General features: G+C 43.2%; 1 protein-coding gene across 6 annotated transcripts in view; it reads left to right on the forward strand.

Moving 5' to 3' along the window:
- NME6 (NME/NM23 nucleoside diphosphate kinase 6) overlaps positions 1-24478 on the forward strand; it is a 67799-nt gene that overhangs the window by 41120 nt on the left and 2201 nt on the right. For 4 of the 6 annotated variants that reach the window (XM_073619244.1, XM_073619246.1, XM_073619243.1 and 1 more), the window contains one exon: positions 13273-14005. The exons of 1 other annotated variant lie outside the window; for it this stretch is intronic. In XM_073619244.1, the coding sequence (XP_073475345.1) occupies positions 13273-13421 (149 nt within the window). In that variant the 3' untranslated portion in view covers positions 13422-14005. Of the gene's footprint in view, positions 1-12946; positions 13104-13272; positions 14006-24478 lie in introns of those variants that run through there. One more of the 6 variants, XR_012242800.1, reaches the window with a different exon arrangement.

The raw sequence follows: 24478 nt of genomic DNA on the forward strand, positions 1-24478 counted from the left end.
GGTGAGCCGGGAGAGGGTCATGTACCATCTGGTGACAAGCTTCAGGCTGGCTTCTATTAGTGAAATATTGAGGATACCCTTGAAGGATCTAAAGAAGGGTTTGTGCCAAGAGTCCAGATCCCAAGATATCTGCGTGTCCTTCTCCCATTCCAGCATAAACGGTGCTTTCTGACCATTCGTGGCAAGTGACGAATAGGTTATGGAGATCCCCCCACTCTGCTCCAGGTGTTGTCCACACCATTGTTCATAAGGGGTGAATTGGGGTGGCTCAGGTTTCGTATTCCAAATTGAGTGTAGAAAATGTGACATTTGCTGAAATCTAAACCTTTATGAATTGGGGAGGTCTAGGTTCTTAATGCAGTGGGTAAAGGAAATAGGTCCAGCTGAGGTAAAGTAGTGCCCGATCCGGTACATCCCCTTATGCAGCCACCACTGAAATTCTCTGATGTCAAGGCCTGGACGAAATTCCGGATTATGGAAGATATGCGCTAAGGGTTTGCTTTGTGAGACCAAAGAAGGAGAATTCCTGAGAGTATCCTATATCGCCAAGGCATGTGACAATGATGTCGATAAGATGGAAGGCCTGGTGTCTGGGGACACCAGAGAAGAAAATCCAAGGTGAAGGATGGAACTGCCTGCCTCTCCATATCTACCCAGTCTGGTCTGGCCGTTTCGGAATATACCGTGGATAACTGAGCAAGTCTAGCTGCTTGGTAATACCAGAAAAATTAGGGAGACCTAATCCCCCCTTATTCCTCAGTCTATATAGGGATTGTCGTGCTAGGCGATGACCAGATTTACCCCATATAAATGTAACCACTTTACTTTGGAATGACAAGAGATGATCCTTTCTTATACCAATCGGAAGTGAGCGAAGGATGTATAAAAGTCTCGGGAGTAGAGTCATTTTGATTGAGTTTATCCTGAGAGTTGGTGTGGTGACCATTGTTTAAGGTCTAATTCTAATTTTTTGTAGAGGGGGGGATAATTAGCTTGATATAGTTGTTCAAATTTAGGTGTAAGATGTATTCCTAGGTATCGTATAGAAGACTCACTCCATGAGAAGCGTAATGATTCTTTCAGCTGGGTCACCAGAGATGGTCGGAGAGATACGTTGAGTGCTTGTGACTTAGTGTAGTTAACATGTAATCCTGAGATCTTAGCAAAATCATCTAGGAGTTTACATAAAACAGGTAGAGATGTGGCTGGGGAGGCGATGTAAAGAATGAGGTCATCAGCATATAGGCCGCATTTATGAGTTTTGGGTCCACATCTGACCCCCGCTATGTCTGGATTGGTACGGATAGCAATTGCTAACCATTCGATTGCTATCGCAAAAATAAGTGGTGATAGTGGGCACCCTTGGCGAGTCCCTTTCACTATTTTGATGGGGTCAGAATACTGTCCTTTCAATTTGATCCTAGCCTCGGGGTTAGAATAGAGTAATTCTAAAGACCAGTTTAAAGAGGTGCTCAAAATTATTCCTGAAAAACAGGCCCAAGATTTGTGTGGGATATCAGAGGCGTTATGTTTTACAGTTGACGCTATGAGTTGACGCTATGGGCTGGTACATGTGCGTAGAATTCTATGGTTGAAAAATTGGTCAGCCGAAGCGTCATGCAAAAAGCTCTTGGCTAGTTTTCCGTTTCATGGTGAACAGTTGTTTGGAGACGATCTCGATGAATATATCCAAAGAATTTCTAATGCAAAAAGTTCCCTTTTACCAGTTAAGAAGAAGTTTAAGCGTTTTTCTTTTAAACAAGCTTCTTCTACAGTGCCAGGAGCATCTGCCTCCAGGCAGTCTCGACGGCCTCCACCGTCAAGTTCAAGAGGTAAACCTCAGGGTCAACCCCAGGGTCAAGAGAGACCCTGGGGGAGAAAGCCCGCTAAACAAAATACTAAAACCTCCTTATGAACATCAAGGATGCTTATCTACATGTACCTATTTTCCCCGCTCACCAGAAATATCTACACTTCGAGATAAAAAAATCTTCATTTTCAGTTTGTAGCTCTGCATTTCGCTCTAGCTACTGCACCTCGAGTGTTTTCAAAGGTTCTGCCCCCCCCTTTAGCCAGATTAAGGGCTCGGGGGATAACGATTCTGGCTTATTTAGACGATCTAGTCTTGATAGATCAGCCGGTAGCCTGCCTAAACCAGAGTTTGGTCACTACGGTCATCTACCTGGAATACCTAGGTTGGATTCTCAACCTAGAGAAATCTTCCTTAAAACCATCAAGGAGATTGCAGTACTTGGGCCTGATCATAGATACAGCTCAGAGGAGGGTGTTCTTACCAAAGGCAAAGATCAGTTCCATAAGGGAACTGATTCAGGTGTTCAAAGCAAAGAAGAATCCTTCTATTCAACTTTGCATGAGATTTTGGGAAAGATGGTAGCTTCATTCAAGGCCATTCCTTATGCGCAGTTTCATTCGAGACTGCTGCAAAACAGTATCCTGTCAACTTGGAACAAAAAACATCTAAGCTTTAGACTTCCAGATGCATTTATCCCCCAAAGTGTGTCAAAGCCTCAGTTGATGGTTGAAATCCAAGAATCTTCAGAAAGGAAAGTCTTTCCTACCAGTTACCTGGAAGGTGGTGAAAACAGATTCCAACCTTCTGGGCTGGGGAGCAGTCCTGGAAGAAGCATCTGTCCAAGGAAAATGATCCAAAACAAAAATGACCTTGCCCATCAATATTCTAGAGATTCGGGCAGCACGCCTGGCCCTGGAGGCCTGGACGCTCAGATTACGGAATTGTCCGGTCAGGGTCCAATCCGACAGTGCCACAACAGTGGCCTAATATCAATCACCAAGGGGGTCGTGTGGCTCAGAGAGAGGTGAATCATATCCTATCCTGGGCAGAAGACAACATTCCTTCCCTATCGGCAGTCTTCATTCCGGGAATAGAGAATTGGCAGGCGGACTACTTGAGTCGCCAACAGTTGTTCCCGGGAGAATGGTCTCTTCACCCCAACATCCTTCTGTCAATATGTCAAAGATGGGGAATTCCGACGTGGATCTGTTTGCGTCCAGGTTCAACAGAAATATAGACAACTTTGTGTCAAGGACAAAGGATCTGCTGGCATGCGGAACAGATGCCTTAGTTTTTCCGTGGGATCAGTTTTCACTGATCTATGCATTCCCTCCTGTTCTGCTGCTTCCGCACCTTCTTCACAGGGTCAAGCAGGAAGGGAAGGAGGTGATTCTTGTGGCCCAGGAGATCTTGGTATGCAGAGATCATAAAGATGGCGGTAGGGGACCCGTGGACCCTACCACCGCGGCCAGACCTTCCCTCGCAAGGTCCGGTATTCCATCCTACCATACAAATGCTAAATTTAATGGTTTGGCTATTGAGACCCACATTCTGAAAGACCGTGGGCTGTCAGGTTCAGTAGTTTCTGCTTTGATTAATGCTAGGAAGCCGGCCTCCAGAATCATATATAATAGAGTCTGGAAGGCATATGTCTCCTGGTGTGAATCCAGGGGTTGGCACCTCAGGAAATATTTTATTGGCAGGATCCTTGAATTTCTACAGATGGGATTAGAAATTAAGCTGGCCTTGAGTACTATCAAAGGCCAGGTGTCAGCCTTATCGGTGTTTTTTCAACGACCACTTGCTTCACACTCTTTGGTTCATAGCTTTATTCAGGGAGTAACGTGGATTAATCCTCCGGTTGGGACTTGAATTTAGTCCTGTCGGCATTACAGAAACAGCCTTTTGAGCCGATACGAGATATTCCCTTGGTCCTTTTGACAAGGAAATTCGTTTTTCTGGATGCCATTCCTTCTGCAAGAAGAGTATGAGAGTTGGCTGCTCTTTCTTGTAAAGAGCCATATTTGATTATTCATAAGGATAAGGTTGTATTGCGTCCTCATCCTAATTTCCTTCCGTATGCAGTGTCAGGTTTTCATTTAAACTAGGATATTGTTCTGCCATTTTTTCCAGATATAAGAAAACCAAACAAGGGTTTACACTGCGCTAGATGTCTTAATTGAAACGAGTGGGTATTATATTACATAAAACTACCCCAATGTCCACAAAGCAGCCAGCATCAAAGAGTCAGATACAAGCACTCTAAATACAAATAAATAAAAACGATGCAGCGCTAAAAGTGAGCAATAAGTGAAAAAAATCAATAAGCATCTAAAAAAGAAAGAAATACATATATATATAATACCACAGTATGTCATGAAACCGTGCTATAGATAATCAATTCATTCATCAAAAGTGAAGGAATAAAAAATAAAGTGAAAAGAACTGTTCAAATATATAATAATCACAATATATGAGAGTCCCATCACACACAGTGCAAAAAAGCATATATATAAAAGTCCATAAATAATCCAGGAACTGATGATGATCATGTGACCAGGAAGCAGCGTGAGTACAGTGTTCATACATAGAGTGTAATAGAAGGACATGCTGTATGTATGGAGGGAAGAGGGACAGGACAAGAAAAGAATAGTGAATGAATGGTGAATACTGAAGCAGAACTCTCCATACAGAGGACACAGTGCAGATCCAGCCTTATTACAAGATGCCGGTATAGGTTGTTGGGAGACCTTATTATTCCCTAATGCTTGCTGTGACCACCTGTGTGGTCAGTGTAGTCGGTAAGGAGCCTCATTACTCACTTGGGTGTTTTTTTAACTCTTGGAAGTCTGGATTCTTCTCATTTTTTCCAGAACCTTGTTCTGCGGAAGAAAGGTCACTACATTCTCTTGATGTGGTGAGAGCAGTCAAGGTCTATTTGAAGGTGACCGCTCAGATTCGTAAAACAGATGTTTTGTTTGTGTTGCCAGAAGGTCCTAAGAGAGGACAGGCAGGATCGAAGTCTACTATTCCTAAATGGAAGCTCAAGCTTATGGTTTAAAGAGAAAAATTACACCTTTTCATATTAAAGCGCATTCCACCAGGGCAGTTAGTGCTTCCTGGGCAGTGCATCACCAAGCCTCCATGGCTCAAATCTGCAAGGCCGCAACTTGGTCTTCAGTCCATACATTTACCAGATTCTATCAAATAGATGTAAAAGGTCACGAGGATATTGCCTTTAGGCGCAGTGTACTGCAGGCTGCAGTATAAGTCCTCTAGTCTCTTAGTGCCCTACTTTTGTTGTGTATCCCTCCATTCAGTTAGCATTGCTATGTGACATCCCACATAGTAACTACTATGTCTCTGTGTCCCGTGATGTACGATAAGAAAATAGGATTTTTAAAACGGCTTACCTGTAAAATCCTTTTCTTTGAAGTACATCATGGGACACAGAGGCCCCTCCCTTCTTTTGGTATACATGTGTATTTCTTTGCTACAAAACGGAGGTACTCCCAGTAGTGGGAGGGGTTATATAGGGGTGGACTTTTTGTCTTAGGGCATGCCAGTATCCATAACCTTAAGGTGGTCTATAACCCACATAGAAACTATTATGGCTCTGTGTCCCGTGATGTACTTCAAAGAAAAGGATTTTACAGGTAAGCTATTTTAACCACTTGCCGACCGCCGCACGACTATATACGTCGACAGAGCGGCACGGGCAGGCAAAAGGACGTGTATGTACGTCCTTGCCTGCCCGCGGGTGGGGGGTCCGATCGGACCCCCCCCGGTGCCTGCGGCGGTCGGCAAATCTCCCCCGGCGATCGGAGGTGAGGGGGAGGCCATCCATTCGTGGCCCCCCCCTCGCGATCGCTCTCAGCCAATGGGATCATTTCCCTGCCTCTGTATTGTACACAGAGGCAGAGGAAATGATGTCATCTCTCCTCGGCTCGGTATTTTCCGTTCCGGGCCGAGGAGAGAAGACTGCAATGTAAGTGCACCAACACACTACACACAGTAGAACATGCCAGGCACACAAAACACCCCGATCCCCCCCCCCGATCGCCCCCCGATCCCCCCCAATCACCCCCCCCCCTGTCACAAACTGACACCAAGCAGGTTTTTTTTTTTTTTTTTCTGATTACTGCATTGGTGTCAGTTTGTGACAGTTACAGTGTCAGGGCAGTGAGTGTTAGGCCCCCTGTAGGTCTAGGGTACCCCCCTAACCCCCCCTAATAAAGTTTTAACCCCTTGATCACCCCCTGTCACCAGTGTCGCTAAGCGATCATTTTTCTGATCGCTGTATTAGTGTCGCTGGTGATGCTAGTTAGGGACGTAAATATTTAGGTTCGCCGTCAGCGTTTTATAGCGACAGGGACCCCCATATACTATCTAATAAATGTTTTAACCCCTTGATTGCCCCCTAGTTAACCCTTTCACCACTGATCACTGTATAACCGTTACGGGTGACGCTGGTTAGTTTGTTTATTTTTTATAGTGTCAGGGCACCCGCCGTTTATTACCGAATAAAGATTTAGCCCCCTGATCGCCCGGCGGTGATATGCGTCGCCCCAGGCAGCGTCAGATAAGCGCCAGTACCGCTAACACCCACGCACGCAGCATACGCCTCCCTTAGTGGTATAGTATCTGTACAGATCAATATCTGATCCGATCAGATCTATACTAGCGTCCCCAGCAGTTTAGGGTTCCCAAAAACGCAGTGTTAGCGGGATCAACCCAGATACCTGCTAGCAACTGCGTTTTACCCCTCCGCCCGGCCCAGCCCAGCCCACCCAAGTGCAGTATCGATCGATCACTGTCACTTACAAAACACTAAATGCATAACTGCAGCGTTCGCAGAGTCAGGCCTGATCCCTGCGATCGCTAACAGTTTTTTTTGTAGCGTTTTGGTGAACTGGCAAGCACCAGCCCCAGGCAGCGTCAGGTTAGTGCCAGTAGCGCTAACACCCACGCACGCACTGTACACCTCCCTTAGTGGTATAGTATCTGAACTGATCAATATCTGATCCGATCAGATCTATACTGGCGTCCCCAGCAGTTTAGGGTTCCCAAAAACGCAGTGTTAGCGGGATCAGCCCAGATACCTGCTAGCACCTGCGTTTTGCCCCTCCGCCCGGCCCAGCCCAGCCCACCCAAGTGCAGTATCGATCGATCACTGTCACTTACAAAACACTAAATGCATAACTGCAGCGTTCGCAGAGTCAGGCCTGATCCCTGCGATCGTTAACAGTTTTTTTGGTAGCGTTTTGGTGAACTGGCAAGCGCCAGCGGCCTAGTACACCCCGGTCGTAGTCAAACCAGCACTGCAGTAACACTTGGTGACGTGGCGAGTCCCATAAGTGCAGTTCAAGCTGGTGAGGTGGCAAGCACAAATAGTGTCCCGCTGCCACCAAGAAGACAAACACAGGCCCGTCATGCCCATAGTGCCCTTCCTGCTGCATTCGCCAATCCTAATTGGGAACCCACCACTTCTGCAGCGCCCGTACTTCCCCCATTCACATCCCCAACCAAATGCAGTCGGCTGCATGAGAGGCATTTTTATGTCCTCCCGAGTACCCCTACCCAACGAACCCCCCCAAAAAAGATGTTGTGTCTGCAGCAAGCGCGGATATAGACGTGACACCCGCTATTATTGTCCCTCCTGTCCTGACAATCCTGGTCTTTGCATTGGTGAATGTTTTGAACGCTACCATTCACTAGCTGAGTATTAGCGTAGGGTACAGCATTCCACAGACTAGGCACACTTTCACAGGGTCTCCCAAGATGCCATCGCATTTTGAGAGACCCGAACCTGGAACCGGTTACAGTTATAAAAGTTACAGTTACAAAAAAAGTGTAAAAAAAAAAAAACAAACAAAAATATAAAATAAAAAATAATAGTTGTCGTTTTATTGTTCTCTCTCTATTCTCTCTTTCTCTATTCTCTCTATTGTTCTGCTCTTTTTTACTGTATTCTATTCTGCAATGTTTTATTGTTATTATGTTTTATCATGTTTGCTTTTCAGGTCTGCAATTTTTTATACTTTACCGTTTACTGTGCTTTATTGTTAACCATATTTTTGTCTTCAGGTACAGCATTCACGACTTTGAGTGGTTATACCAGAATGATGCTTGCAGGTTTAGGTATCATCTTAGTATCATTCTTTTCAGCCAGCGGTCGGCTTTCATGTAGAAGCAATCCTAGCGGCTAATTAGCCTCTAGACTGCTTTTACAAGCAGTGGGAGAGAATGCCCCCCCCCCCACCGTCTTCCGTGTTTTTCTCTGGCTCTCCTGTCTCAACAGGGAACCTGAGAATGCAGCCGGTGATTCAGCCAGCTGACCATAGAGCTGATCAGAGACCAGAGTGCCTCCAAACATCTCTATGGCCTAAGAAACCGGAAGCTACGAGCATTTTATGACTTAGATTTCGCCGGATGTAAATAGCGCCATTGGGAAATTGGGAAAGCATTTTATCATACCTATCTTGGTGTGGTCAGATGCTTTGAGGGCAGAGGAGAAATCTAGGGTCTAATAGACCCCAATTTTTTCAAAAAAGAGTACCTGTCACTACCTATTGCTATCATAGGGGATATTTACATTCCCTGAGATAACAATAAAAATGATTAAAAAAAAAAAATGAAAGGAACAGTTTTAAAATAAGATAAAAAAGCAAAAAAATAATAAAGAAAAAAAAAAAAAAAAAAAAAGCACCCCTGTCCCCCCTGCTCTCGCGCTAAGGCGAACGCAAGCGTCGGTCTGGCGTCAAATGTAAACAGCAATTGCACCATGCATGTGAGGTATCACCGCGACGGTCAGATCGAGGGCAGTAATTTTAGCAGTAGACCTCCTCTGTAAATCTAAAGTGGTAACCTGTAAAGGCTTTTAAAGGCTTTTAAAAATGTATTTATTTTGTTGTCACTGCACGTTTGTGCGCAATTGTAAAGCATGTCATGTTTGGTATCCATGTACTCGGCCTAAGATCATCTTTTTTATTTCATCAAACATTTGGGCAATATAGTGTGTTTTAGTGCATTAAAATGTAAAAAAGTGTGTTTTTTCCCCAAAAAATGCTTTTGAAAAATCGCTGCGCAAATACTGTGTGAAAAAAAAAAAATTAAACACCCACCATTTTAATCTGTAGGGCATTTGCTTTAAAAAAATATATAATGTGTGGGGGTTCAAAGTAATTTTCTTGCAAAAAAAAATAATTTTTTCATGTAATCAAAAAGTGTCAGAAAGGGCTTTGTCTTCAAGTGGTTAGAAGAGTGGGTGATGTGTGACATAAGCTTCTAAATGTTGTGCATAAAATGCCAGGACAGTTCAAACCCCCCCAAATGACCCCATTTTGGAAAGTAGACACCCCAAGCTATTTGCTGAGAGGCATGTCGAGTCCATGGAATATTTTATATTGTGACACAAGTTGCGGGAAAGAGACAAATTATTTTTTTTTTTTTTGCACAAAGTTGTCACTAAATGATATATTGCTCAAACATGCCATGGGAATATGTGAAATTACACCCCAAAATACATTCTGTTGCTTCTCCTGAGTACGGGGATACCACATGTGTGAGACTTTTTGGGAGCCTAGCCACGTATGGGACCCCGAAAACCAAGCACCGCTTTCAGGCTTTCTAAGGGCGTAAATTTTTGATTTCACTCTTCACTGCCTATCACAGTCTCGGAGGCCATGGAATGCCCAGGTGGCACAAACCCCCCCCCCAAATGACCCCATTTTGGAAAGTAGACACCCCAAGCTATTTGCTGAGAGGTATAGTGAGTATTTTGCAGACCTCACTTTTTGTCACAAAGTTTTGAAAATTAAAAAAAGAAAAAAAAAATTTTTTTTTTTGTCTTTCTTCATTTTCAAAAACAAATGAGAGCTGCAAAATACTCACCATGCCTCTCAGCAAATAGCTTGGGGTGTCTACTTTCCAAAATGGGGTCATTTGGGGGGGGGTTGTGCCACCTGGGCATTCCATGGCCTCCGAAACTGTGATAGGCAGTGAAGAGTGAAATCAAAAATGTACACCCTTAGAAATCCTGAAGGCGGTGATTGGTTTTCGGGGTCCCGTACGCGGCTAGGCTCCTAAAAAGTCCCACACATGTGGTATCCCCGTACTCAAGAGAAGCAGCAGAATGTATTTTGGGGTGCAATTCCACATATGCCCATGACCTGTGTGAGCAATATATCATTTAGTGACAACTTTGTGCAAAAAAAAATAAAATAAATAAATTGTCACTTTCCCGCAACTTGTGTCAAAATATAAAATATTCCATGGACTCAACATGCCTCTCAGCAAATAGCTTGGGGTGTCTACTTTCCAAAATGGGGTCATTTGGGGGGGGTTTGTGCCATCTGGGCATTTTATGGCCTTCAAAACTGTGATAGGTAGTGAGGAGTAAAATCAAAAATGTACGCCCTTAGAAATCCTGAAGGCAGTGATTGGTTTTCGGGGCCCCGTATGTGGCTAGGCTCCCAAAAAGTCCCACACATGTGGTATCCCCATACTCAGGAGAAGCAGCTAAATGTATTTTGGGGTGCAATTCCACATATGCCCATGGCCTGTGTGAGCAATATATCATTTAGTGACAACTTTTTGTAATTTTTTTTTTTTTTTTTTTTTTTTTTTCATTATTCAATCACTTGGGACAAAAAAAATGAATATTCAATGGGCTCAACATGCCTCTCAGCAATTTCCTTGGGGTGTCTACTTTCCAAAATGGGGTCATTTGTGGGGGTTTTGTACTGCCCTGTCATTTTAGCACCTCAAGAAATGACATAGGCAGTCATAAATTAAAGACTGTGTAAATTCCAGAAAATGTACCCTAGTTTGTAGGCGCTATAACTTTTGCGCAAACCAATAAATATACACTTATTGACATTTTTTTTACCAAAGACATGTGGCCAAATACATTTTGGCCTAAATGTATGACTAAAATTGAGTTTATTGGATTTTTTTTAGAACAAAAAGTAGAAAATATCATTTTTTTTCAAAATTTTCGGTCTTTTTCCGTGTATAGCGCAAAAAATAAAAACGGCAGAGGTGATCAAATACCATCAAAAGAAAGCTCTATTTGTGGGAAGAAAAGGACGCAAATTTCGTTTGGTTACAGCATTGCATGACCGCGCAATTAGCAGTTAAAGCGACGCAGTGCCAAATTGTAAAAAGTGCTCTGGTCAGGAAGGGGGTAAATCCTTCCGGGGCTGAAGTGGTTAAAAATCCTATTTTTAACCACTTCCTTACCACGCTATAGCCAAAAGACAGCTACAGTGCATCTCTGTTGTTCTGGGAGGGCGTCCATGGACATCCTTCCAGAACCACGCCCCTCGCTTGCCCCCTGGGGCGCGCATCCAGCGCACTCTGTGATCGCTGTGTCCTTTGGATCCTATGCCCCTTTTCACATGGGCTTTCCGATCAGGACAGTTTTTCAGGCGGACCTGATCAGAGCCTCCATTCATAGTTGGTAAGGCTGAAAAAAGACACCAGTTCAACCTGTGATGTGCGAGTGTGCTTGTGTTTATGTCACTAGTACATTGTATATCCCTGTATGTTGTGATCATTAAGGTGCCCATCTAATAGTTTTTTAAACTATTGACGCTTCCTGCTGGATACCACTGCTTGTGGAAGAAAATTCCACGTTCTTACAGCTCTGACAGTAAAGAACCCTCTACGCAGTTTACGGTTAAATCGCTTCTCTTCCAATTTCAATGAATGGCCTTATGTCTTTTTAAATTCCCTTTCACAGAAAAGGTATTTGTACATTGCTATCATATCTCCTCTCAAGCGTCTCCTCTCCAGAGAGAATAAGTTCAATGCTTGTAGACTTTCCCCACCCCTGTGGAGCGGCGGATGCCAGTGGTGACATGTTCGCTGACACCTGCTGCTATCCTATCCTGACCATGTAATCCAGACTGATGTGACCCTATTTTCCATCCGACTGGCGGATCGGTTGAGATCGGATGAAAAAAGACAGGCGGTCCATTTTCATCCGATCTTCCCATAGAGGAGAGTGGGACTCTGACAGGTCCGTCTCATCACAGTAGGCAGAGACCGACCTGTCATCCGCCTGCTCAACAGGGATCAGCGGAGCGATCCCCTGCTAAGCAAAGCAGAGTACGCCGGGCGGACCGCTTGTGTGAAAGGACCCTATTAGTGACGGAAAAAAATACTTTTTTGCTAAATTTTATAACAAAAACTAAAAAAAGTTTGTTATTTTCCAAATTTTCTGTCTTTTTTGTTTGTTTAGCAATAAATATAAAAAGCCCAGTGTTGATTAAATCACAGCTCTATCTGTCTCAAAAAAATGATAAATTTTATCTGAGTACAGTGTTGCATGATTGCGCAATTGTCATTCAAGTTGCTACAGCGCTGAAAATTGGCCTGGGCAGGAAGGGGGTAAACGTGCCCAGTAAGCAAGTGTTTCACCTACATTTCAGCTTTGTTATCATGTGCCTATAATCATCTTTAAAAGTATTTTTCAAACGTATATGTAATTGTAATTGTCTTCCATGTATATTTGATGTTTTCATCTCCTTCCCACAGCTGACACTTGTTTCCAGCACTACACTCATTGCCCACTTCAAGTCATTTAGTGGTCACATTCAGCTGTGAGTGAACTCTCCTATTAATGAACTGACAAATCTGTTAACTTGGATTGTAAAGATTTGCTCCATCTAAATAGATACATGCACATACAGCAAAACTACTGCAAATAAGAACCTATCTATATCAGTATTTGATTTTACATAATATTTTATAAATTCTGAATGGAAGCTTGACACAATAACTGACTGTTCATGTGATTTGCATCATGTAAATGATATGACTTGGTTAAAGGTTACTTACCCACTTCACTGTCACTGTCTTTGTGAACTTAAAGTGGAAGGATAGGTTACCTGTGAAATGTTGCTTTCCCATTGCTAGTTTTCACATAACCACAAAGCTCCAGCTGTGGGTATGAGCTCTGCTGGCCAAAGACACCCTGGAGCTATGGATCACAGCAGGTGATGTCATATCAGCTTTGACTCTTTTCATGCTGTGATTGCTGCCCATCCCTTTCCAAAACTTCCTGGATTCCCTGAATGCTTTGCAGTTTGTCTGATCATTTTTTTTTGTTTACTTTCAAATCCTAAGGACTACATATCGCATGGTACCTTGCTGCCTGCAAGCAGCGATTCCTGTACGGACTCAGCCTTCTGGAACTTCTCCTCTCAGCACTTCTATAGCTAAGAAAGAAGGCAGGCTCTGTGAATTCTGTGACACAGCAGTGCATTATCACAGGGCATAGTGGGTATGTGTCACAGAAAAGTATGTTTTCAAAATCATTCAGATAAATAGAATAGGCTAGATATAAATCAAATACAATGTAGAAATCAATATTTTTGACCATCGATACACTTTTTAAATGTAAGTTTTTATTTTTTTCCCAATTAAATTTTTTAAATGGTCTTACCTTCTAGATTCCATAGACTCAGCCCGCCGTGAAATCTCCTTTTTCTTCCCTGACTTTAATGTTAATCGCTGGTATGAAGAAGAAGAGCCTCTTTACAGAGCAGGGCCATTATGCTACGACAAGGAGAAATTGGAACATCGGCTTGTGCAACAATGAGAAAAACACAATGCCTTGCACTGTGGAATGGATTATAGCCAATACTTCAACAATGTCCTTATGCTCGGGATGTATTTCCATTTAAAATCTTATCAAAAATCTAACATTTTAAAAAGTGAACTAATGGAAAGGTTGGTAAAAGGACAGAAGCAGTAATCCTGAAGCGATATATGGAATATTTATTTTGAGCTGGAATTTTTTCCGACCGCATATATGGTTAAGAGTTTCTGGAGGTATACACAACTGTTTTTACACAAAGGATGCACATCACCTCCCAGTGATGTCATGTAACAAAGTAACTTCTGAACTTAGGCTTTATGTACACTAGAAAGCTAAAAAAAAAGGCTGTAAAAACGCTGGACAAAAAAACGCTAATGTTTTGGCGTTTTCTGCCAGTGTTTAGCTTGATGTGCAAGCTATGTTTTAAGAGCTGTAGAGCTAAGGAGTGAGACCTCCGGCGTCCTTAACAACCAGTGAATAGCTGGTTGTTAAGGAGCGGGTTCCCCACTGACAGCTAAATGTAAAAAAAAAATACATTGCCGGCAATACAAAAATGTGAAAAAAAAACAGCATGTGGCCCCCCCCCCCCCCCCCCCCCAAATCTACACCAGACCCTTGGGTCTGGTACGGAATTTGAGGGTAACCCCTACACCAAAATCCATACCAGACCCTAATCCGAGCATGCAGCCTGGCAGGCCAGGAAGGGGTGGACGAGACAAGCAAGCGATGGGGTTGCGGGGAAATCTGGAAGAAAGGAAGCTCCTGCCCCCCCCATGTAAATGAGTAGGGGTACATAGTACCCCTACTCATTCACCAAAAAAGTAAAAATACAACACAAGTTTTTGACAATTCCTTTTTTAAAAAATCAAAAATGTTCCCTGCTGTAGATCCGTCGTCAATCACGCCACCCGCCGCCACTGCTGACACGAAAAATAAAACCTTTGGTCCCGACGAAGGCTCTTGTTGTCTGCTGGATCCTCCATCTGACAGTTCTTAAATAACTAGGGGGCGTGGCCACCTGGTGGCACTGCCCCTTGTGATGTCACCGGCTGAGGGTGCGCTTGCTCGTCCACCCCCCTTTCCTGCCAGGCTGCATGCTCAGATAAGGGTCTGGTATAGATTTTGGGGGGAACCACACTGCATTTATATTTTTTTTGGAGTGGGGGTTCCCCTCAAAATCCATATCCAATCCAAGGGTCTGGTATGGATCTAAGGGGGGGCCCACGCCGTTTTTTAAAATTTTTGGCGTGGGGTTCACCTTACAATCCATACCAGACCCGATTTGGGGGGGGGGGGGCGGCACTCAATTTTTCTCACATTTTTTATTGCTGCCAATTCTAATTTTTTTACATTTTTTTTTTTTTTTTTTTACATGACTCATCTGTTGTCAAGGACGTGGCGGCTGGCTTCCCGGCCCGCTCCGTAGCAACCAGATTATCACTGGTTGTTTAGGACGCCGGCGGCCTTTGCTTCAAAAAAGAAAAAACTCTGCTAATGCTGTACATGCTGTGCATTAGAAGCTGTCAGCGTTTTTCTGCCAAAACACTGCTGCTCCAGAACGAGCTGGCAGAGGGGTTTCTTTTCTCCCAATAAATGCCCCAAGCCTATGTGTGCATAAACACATAGGATAACATGCAGGGGAGTTGAGGGGCAGTTAAAAAAAAAAAAAAACGTCTGACGCCCAAAACAGCAACTGTAAAAACACCCAGTGTGCATGAGGCCTAAGAGGATCATAAATGCCTGCAGATTGAAATTGGCATTACATTTTTAATGAGACTGCACTGAAAATTGTCCAATTTGTTCCATCAGTCTTTAAAGTGCAGTTTTCATTTAACTCTTACTTCTTACTTTCTCAAATAATTGGTTCCATGGTTGCAGTAGCCTTTCAGGAGAGAGAAAATGCATTGGTTTTGAGGTGTTTGTAACCCTAACTCTTAAATTCACTTCCAGCCACTCTCTTGTATCCACCCAAAATGTACTGTTTAAGTTTCTGTTAAAAACTAAGCCTCTAAATACCTTTCTTGCATGTATCTTCAGGCCAGTCACATGACTCCCGACTGCTCTACGCCTTCGATCCAGGGCTATAGTGGGAGGGGCCGAGATCTCCCTCTGACGTCAGCCGGGGAGGTCACGTGGCCGCTCAGCCCCTCCCACTGTAGCCCTGGATCGGAGGTGTAGAGCGCCCGGGAGTCACGTGACCGGCCTGAAGATACATGCAAAAAGGTATTTAGAAGCTTCGTTTTTAACAAAAACTGTACAGTACATTATGGCTACTTAAAAGCGAGGTGCTGGCAGTGAATTTTTTTAAAAGTTCACTTTTCTACTAATAGCAGCACTGACCACGGTGTCAGGGCTCAGCAGCCATGATAAACCGTGGTCAGTTTACAAGGGGGAAGGCAAAACCGGACAGGATCAGCCAGGTTTTTTACAGCTTCCAGAGGGGCAGGTTAGACAGCACAAGCACTGTGCTGTTTAACCTGCTATGAGGGAACACGATCTCCCTTCTTCTTTTTTTTTTTTTTTTTTTTTTAGTTCTACAAACACTTAAATAATGTCAGTTCATGATTTTTTTATTAAACATAAATTCAAGTATTAAGATGAGCAGCCCACAAAGATGTATCATATTTGAGAAAAGAGCTTGGAAAAGCATATCATTAAAAGTTGGAATCTATCGTATGCCTTCTGATTATCGCCACTAATAATTTATATTATGTTATAGTATTTCAGAATACTACCCACTATATTTCATTAACTGTGACTGAGATTTTAAATACCATTTTACTACTTACCATTAGGCAGAGCAGACACAAACAAAAAATAATTTTGAACTTTGTTGGCATTATAAAATGCAATATTGAGAATACAGTGTGGGATCACAGCAAGCACAGACTGGCATCAAAATGAAAATGTTGTCTGTAGGCCACTGCAAGGAGCAGAAGACAATTCCAGAGGGTGATGCAATTGAGCAGCGTTTGCTATAATGTTTCTAGACTCTTGGAATGCAGTTATCTTCAGCTTAGGGGCCTTTGATGCCATACACATACACACATACAGAAAAGTGTCTGACGTTAAAACAATGTGTTTTTTATTTATTTTAGTTTCTTAACTTTGATAAAAAAAGAATGAGTCTCATTTAACCACTTCAGCCCCGGGGGGAGATTTTACCCTCTTCCACACCAGAGCACTTATTACAATTTGGCACTGCGTCATTTTAACTGACAATTGCGCAGTTGTGCGACGTTGTACCCAAACAAAATTGACGTCCTTTTTTTTTCACAAATAGAGATTTCTTTTGGTGGTATTTGATCACCTCTGCGGTTTTTATTTTTTGCGCTATAAACAAAAAATTTTGAAAAAAAAGCAATATTTTTTACTTTTTGCTATAATAAATATCCCCAAAAAATATATATAAAAAGTCTTTCTCAGTTTAGGCCGATATGTATTCTTCTACGTATTGTTGGTAAAAAAAATCAAAGTAAGTGTATATTGATTGGTTTGCGCAAAAGTCTACAAAATAGGGGATAGATTTATGACATTTTTATTATATATATTTTTTTTTTAATTAGTAATGGCGGTGATCTGTGATTTTTATCTGGATTGCAGCGGACAGATCGGACACTTTTGACACTATTTTGGGCCATTGACATTTATAAAGCGATCAGAGCTAAAAAATAGCCACTGATTACTGTGTAAATGTCACTGGCAGGGAAGGGGTTAAACACTAGGGGGCGATCAAAGGGTTAAATGTGTTCCCTCAGAGTGTTCTAACTGTAGGGGGATGAGGTACCTAGGACATGACAGAGGTCACTGCTCCCGATGACAGGGAGCAGTAGATTCCTGTCATGTCACTAGGCAGAACAGGGAAATGCCTTGTTTACATTTCCCCGTTGTGCCTCTCCTCGTCACGATCACGGGCCACCGGCGGACATAGAGTCCGCGGGTGCACGCCTACTAGCCTGGGATTATGAAGGGATGTACGGGTATGCCTTTTTGCGCATCCGTGCCATTCTGCCGGCGTGCGGCGGTCGTGAAGCGGTTAACTTACAGGCATGGCCCTGTTAAAAAATAATTGTGTGTACATATCTAAACGTATTTATGTTGTTATATGTTTATGTAGCGTTTTATTGACCCAATCTGTGGGTGATGTGATATGCTGTTTGTGCTGATTAGCTGAAGTCAGCCTCTGCCCCCAATTTGTATATCACTGCATGAAAATAACACTTGATCCAATAAACAAACAGCTCTGCCTGCTTTCACATAATGACAAATTGCAGGCCAGTGACTATGGGTCATGGGCCAGATCTGACAAACTTGTGGTTTAAAAAAAGATCAAGGGCCAAATCACATAATCGCATGCATTATTTCAACGTTTGTAATGTGGTTCAACATGCTTCAAAATGCTAAGGCCACATGGACCCGACACACAGGTATGTTGGCTTAGTAAGCACAACCTTATACTAAAAGCTTATTGACAGCAATATACTTGATATTGATTGTAATGAGTTGGTTTGCCAGATAAGCTCCTTTTTAAATTGGAAGTTGTATAGAAATTCTCATTATAACTGATCAGGTATGCTTGTGTAGTAAGCAAAGCCTTGTCTTTTATATTATTTGACAAATTTAAATCATATAGACACCAATACACAACACAGCATATAGATTACTAATAATGAGTTGGCTTGCCAGATTCCTTCCTCCTTGCTCTCCAGTTTTATATGCTTGAGAGTTACTGGAACCCTGGTTTAATGGTGTAGAATAGATTGTCTGGACAATAGGCTGGTAGCTTCTCCACAGCAAAAAGAGCTCCTTAGTCACCTTGTGCTGTTACTGGAATGGATAGGGCTAGAATTGTGCCTGCTACAACCATCTGCTTATAAACATTTATGCCAATCAACACACCACCAGTATTAAAGAATGAGTTAATTCCCTAGTCTATGTCCACACTTTTTCAAACAAGTCCAGGGATTAAAAAGCCAAAGTAAACCAAAGGGCTCAAGTATGGTTTACTGTACACACTCCAGTGATGTCTGTGTAGAATTTTGCCTTCTTCATGAAAAGTTACATTTATTGGAGATTAGGGTGTATACATTTCTGTGTAGTATGCAAGGGTGATTTCCCTTAACGTCTTTCAGGACAGCACCTGAGAGTGTGGCTCCTCCCCTTGCCAATAGGAAACTCCTCTTCCACCAAACTTTAAAAGGAGGCTCCTTCCCACATATTGTCCGTTTTTGTGTTTCCTCCGGAGGGAGCACTTAGTGGGGAGTCAGGGCTCTTAGGTGCTGTCCTGAGAGACCAGGCTTCCTGCTCCACCAATGTTTTTTTCCTACCTCAGAGAGCTGTTCCTCCCATTCCACAGTGCGCTGCTGGATGGGCTCCTTCTCCAGCTCCATAAGTACTCAGGGAGAGTCGAGGCTGCTGTGGGCATCACTGCTAGGCGACGGTAAGGTGCAGGCGGACATTGTTTTTTTTATTCCGCCTGTTTCCCCTGATGCCGCAGCCATCTTGGGGATGGCATGCTGTGACACCATCCGCCGGAAGTGAGGTATCTGGAGGGGGTGGTGCCCACGGAGCAGGCGTGCGGCGCCAGTTCTGCCGGAAGCCGCAGGGGGAGAGGGGAGGAATGGGGTGGGTGCTTATTTGCCGGTTCCGGTCTGGCACAGTGGCGATATTGGAGTCCGGAACCGGCGTCCAGCCACACACAGACAACTCAGCGCTCCTCGATGGAATCGATGGCGGCAGCAAGTGGGACAGTCACAAGCACCAGCAAGGCCCAGATAAGGGGCAGATGTGATACTGTCCTCCTTTACTATGGAGTCTCTCTCTCACTCTCCCCCCCCCCCCCCAGTGGCAGGGGCCTGTCTGGGCACATGAGGCAGCTGTTATTCTCACTGTGCACCTGTGGTGAGCCTCCTTTTAAAAGGGCAGGTTGTCTCACTGGGATGGGTTTTTTCCATGCTTTGTCTCATGGCAGGCCAAGAGCTCTGATCCAGTGGCAAAAAATAAATGTCCTTCATGTAAAGCAAAACTACCTGAAGGCTGGAAGAAGACTTTGTGTCAAGTTTGCATTGATTTGCTAGTTAAAGAAGAAGCTTCTTCCTCTTGTAGCGATTTGATTTCATCAGTTAAAAAAGAACTGGATGCTACCATTCAATCATTTTGTTCTTCACTAGCAAACCCATCCCTGAGTCAGCCAACTACCTCACAGTCCTCTCAGGGCTCACTAATAGTCCCGGCGGTGGAGACTGAGGCATCTCTTACCCAAAAGTGACATTCCCCCTCACATTCTAAGGAAGAATCGGATGAGGAAGGGGAGAATGTACCTTCTATATACAAATTGTCTTTAGAACAGGTAGATGGTCTGTTAAAAGCCATTTACACCACGCTGGGTATGGAAGAGGATAGAAAAGACTTATCTCTGCATGACAGGATGTATGCAGGGCTCAGCGAGCCTAAAAATAGCACCTTCCCTGTACACTCAGTAATTTCTGAGGCTATCAGGAAGGAATGGGCAGAGCCAGAAAGAAAACCTTTTTTTCCTAAAGACCTTAAAAGGCGTTTTCCTTTTGATGAGGACCCAGCGGCAGTTTGGAATAAAAACCCCAAACTGGATGCCGTTTTCTCCCAAGTCTCGAGATCAACTGACTTAGCATTCGAGGATATGAGTGTATTAAGAGATCCCATGGATAAAAGAATGGATCAGCAACTTAAGAGAGCTTGGCAATCTATCATGGGCAATCTCAAACCAGCTATGGCGACTACTGTTGTCTCCAGGAACATAGAATTTTGTCTGAGTCAACTCAAAGCCCATATTACAGCAGACTTACCAAAGCAAGAAATTCTGGATTCTTTCTTAACCGTGTCGGCTGCTGTGGCCTTTATTTCAGACGCTTCAGCGGAATCGATTAAAATGACAGCAAGATCTGCAGCCCTAACTAACTCGGCCAGGAGGGCTTTGTGGTTAAAGATGTGGCCGGGGGATGAGGCATCCAAAAATAAGCTTTGTGGGATACCGTTCTTGGGGGATTTGTTATTTGGACCTGACTTGGATTCAGTCCTAGATAGGACTGCTGATAAAAAGAAGTAATTTCCTGTTAAAAAGAAAAAACAGCCAGTTAAGCGTTTTTTTCGATCTCAAAGAGCTCAAGAACAAAATACCAAACCCCAAGAAAAGAGAAGAAATTGGTCGTCACAGAAGGGAAATGTCATCCTCCTGCGTCAACCAGCAAAACACAATGACTTGTCCCTACCAGTGGGAGGAAGGCTTCAGAATTTCCTCCCCTTTGGGCCAGCGTGACGAAAAATCAATATATTTTGAGCATGCTGTCCCAAGGTTACAAAATAGTTTTCAGATTGTCCTCCAGAAAGATACTTTGTAACAAACCTACCAAGGGACTCAACAAAGGCCCTGGCTATGAAGAACCTATTAAAGGAGCTGATGCATCAGAAGGTTGTAATACCTGTATCTCCAGAGGAACATTATCAGGGATTTTATTCTCGTATTCATATCATATTCCTGATAAGAAAACCATCCAGAAACTTCCGTTTGATTCTCAACCTGAATTCATTGAACAAGTCAGTCCTATTCAAGAAGTTTTGTATGGACTCAATCTTCACGGTCAAAAATATGTTGACCAAGGAATGCTTTATGGCATCAATTGACCTGAGAGATGCTTACCTACATATTCCTATAGCACCTCAGTCCCAGAAATTCCTGAGGTTGGCGGTGAATATGGGGAAGGATGTGATACATCTACAGTTCAGGGCCCTTCCCTTTGGCCTTTCTTCAGCTCTGCAAGTTTTTACAAAAGTAATTTCGGAAGCCCTCGCTCCTCTTCAACTCCAAGGGGTTGCGGTAATCCCATATCTGGACGACCTCCTCTTCTTTGTCCAGGGGAAAAAGATCTGGGCAAGGCCCGCAGTCATTTGGAGTCCCTGGGTTGGATAGTGAATATTCAAATTGAATTTAAATCCAGCTCAGCAAGTACAATTTCAGGGGTACCTAATAAATTCAGTGGAACAAAGACATTTTTCTGCCAGAAGAGAAAAAAATCAAGGTCCAGAAGGTTGTAACTACACTACAAACCAGCAGATGTTGGTTCGAAGAGTTATGTCAGCCTTGGGAACCTTAATCTCATGTATACCAGCCATCCAATGGGCAAGGCTGCATTTCAGGCCTCTCCAGAGGTTCCTTCTAAAAACATGGAACCTCAGGACAGACTTTAGATGCAAAGATAAAAATCCCCACCAGGTTTCCATGTCCAGATTCTATCGGACAATGCCACTACCGTAGCCTACCTGAACAAACAGGGAGGCACAAGAAGCAAAGCTCTTCACTTACTGTCAGAGAAAATGCTGGAGTGGGCGGAAAACCATTTACTGTACTTATCCGCAGTCCATCTCAAAGGCACATTAAACAAAGTGGCAGATTTTCTGAGAAGACAGAAGGTTCAGGAGGCAGAGTGGAGCCTGAATCCAGAAGTGTTTGCTTTACAAAATACAGAAAGAGAGTATCAATAATCCTGATTACTCCATTTTGGCCACAGAGAGCTTAGTTTTCCACAGTTCTGCAAGTGGCAACCAAACCATGTTTTAAAAGGAAACCTGCGCTAATGAGTGAAAAAATTATAAAACTGCAGCTGCAACAAATTACCTCAAATATCAGTGAAGTGAAAAAACATATATATATATCAAACATTTGTGTGCTTGCATAGATATATTAAGTTTAAAGTTTAGTTTACAAGTAAAAACTCCTCAGAGAAATACCAGAAGCCACAGTGTATATATTATGAAAAACAACAGTGCAGCGTAATTATACGATTATTACATGTATAGCATATCTCCGTGAAGGAAAAAACAAAGAAGAGTGTGAAAAAGTTCAATCAAAAATACAAATGAATTATAGGTTTCAAGTTGAAATCTAGATTGCATGAAAAGCGAATTCCTCAGTTCATGGGGATCAGGATCGCAAAAAGGAAATCGCAGAAAAGAAAAAACGTTCCTCTGGTGCATCACATCAAGATGAAAAGATGAAAGATGAAGGGACACTTCCAAGCTACCAATATTTCTGAGAAAGTAGTTATAGATGTACTCTTACCGAACTTGTTGGACCTCCTATATAGCGAGGTCATACGAGCCTGCAGATATAGCCCTCTGCGGGGACAAATAGGTACCGATGTTCTGGTCTTGCTCATAGGCGCCACCCACTGAGAGATGTTTCCACTGCTGCAGCGTCAGGAGGGAGACTCGCTCCCTCTAAATGCCTGTTGCTAGGGGGTCCCTCGTAGTCTGCCTAGTCTGAGGCAGACTACGAGGGACCCCCTAGCAACAGGCATTTAGATAGGGTTGTGAAAGACATAGGGGTTTGTTTACTAAAGGCAAATCCACTTTGCACTACAAGTGCACTTGGAAGTGCAGTTACTGTAGATCTGAGGGGGACATGCAAGGAAAATAAATAGCATTTTTGCTTGTACATGATTGGATGATAAAATTAGCAGAGCTTCCCCTCATTTCAGATCTTCCCCTCAGATCTAAAGTGACTGCACTTCCAAGTGCACTTGCAGTGCAAAGTGAATTTGCCTTTAGTAAATCAACCCCATAGTCTCAATATTGGAGTTTTTACAAAAGAGTGCAGACAAGGGTCTTGCAGTCAGCACTCTTAAAGTCCAAGTGGCTGCATTAGGAGTTTATTTGGAGAGATCAATTTCTTCAGAAACTTTGATCACAAGATTTTTTTAGGGCACTTACCAGATCCGGACCAGCTCCGGTTAAGCACTTTCCCAAATGTGATCTCTCATGGGTCTGTAAGCCCTCGCAAAAGAACCGTTTGAACCACTACAGACAGTCTCTCTAAAGAATTTGACTTTCAAAACAATTTTTCTAGTTGCAATTACATTGGCAAGAAGGATTGGTGAATTGCATGCCCTATCAGTAAAGGAACCTTTTTGTCCATTTATGCAGATAGGATTGTACTTAAGGTAAATCCAGGGTCTTTGCCAAAAGTGGCAACATTTCAGAACAGGTCACGGGAGATCATCCTGCCAACCTTTTGCTCAAACCCTTTAGGAAAAAAGGAGGAGCAGTTTCACAACTTAGACGTGAGACATACCCTATTGCATTACTTGGAAGTAACGAAAAGGCTTTAGATCCTCAGACTCGTTATTTGTTCTTTTTGCTAGGAACAAAAAAGACCACCAAGCATCAAAAAAGTCAATTGCTAGATGGCTTAAATCAGCTATTTCTGTAGCCTATTCTCAGATGGGTTTATCTCCCCCGCTGGGAATTAGAGCTCATTCAACAAGAGCTCAGGCCGCTACATGGGCAGAAAAAGCTGGTGTCACCCAGATCAAATTTGTAAGGCGGCTACGTGGTCCAGGTACTTAACGTTTGTGAGAAAGAAAAATCACCGCTCTAAGGAGGTCAATCAGGAACCTCTCCTCCAAACTGGATGCCTCAGGTACCGGCAATCGCCTTTATTGCCTTTATTGATAAAAACAACAAAAGTACATGCCACAGCAAGAAGTACAGGAATCTGATGCGTTTCACACTATAGTTAGTGCTTAATCATGCATGATTAAGCACTAACTATAGTGTGAAACGCGTCGGAATTACTGTACTTCTTGCTGTAGCATGTACTTTTGTTGTTTTATCAATAAAGGCGATTATCATTTTGAGTGCGGCTGTCCAGGACTTTTCTCACATTCATCGTTACTTAACGATTGTCCGTCATTACAGACTGGATCTTCTATCAGCAGGGGATCAGGCTTTTGGCAGAAAGGTTCTGCAGGCTGTGGTCCCTCCCTAGGGGGTAAGTCTCTTTTATCCTCTCAGGTGTTGTCCTGAAAGATGTTAAAGGAAAATTCAAGTTAGACTTACCAGTAACTTGATTTCCAGGAGTCTTTCAGGACAGCAGCATCCCGCCCTATTGTGTTTTTTTATATACTGCGACTAAGCATATCTCGATTAAGTGTTCCAGCTCGGGACCGGAGGTTCTCTACTACTACTGACAATATGTGGGAAGGAGCCTCCTATTAAAGTTTAGTGGAAGAGGTGTTTCCTAT

The sequence above is a fragment of the Aquarana catesbeiana genome, linkage group LG03, assembly GCF_042186555.1.
Source record: "Aquarana catesbeiana isolate 2022-GZ linkage group LG03, ASM4218655v1, whole genome shotgun sequence".
NCBI lineage: Eukaryota > Metazoa > Chordata > Amphibia > Anura > Ranidae > Aquarana > Aquarana catesbeiana.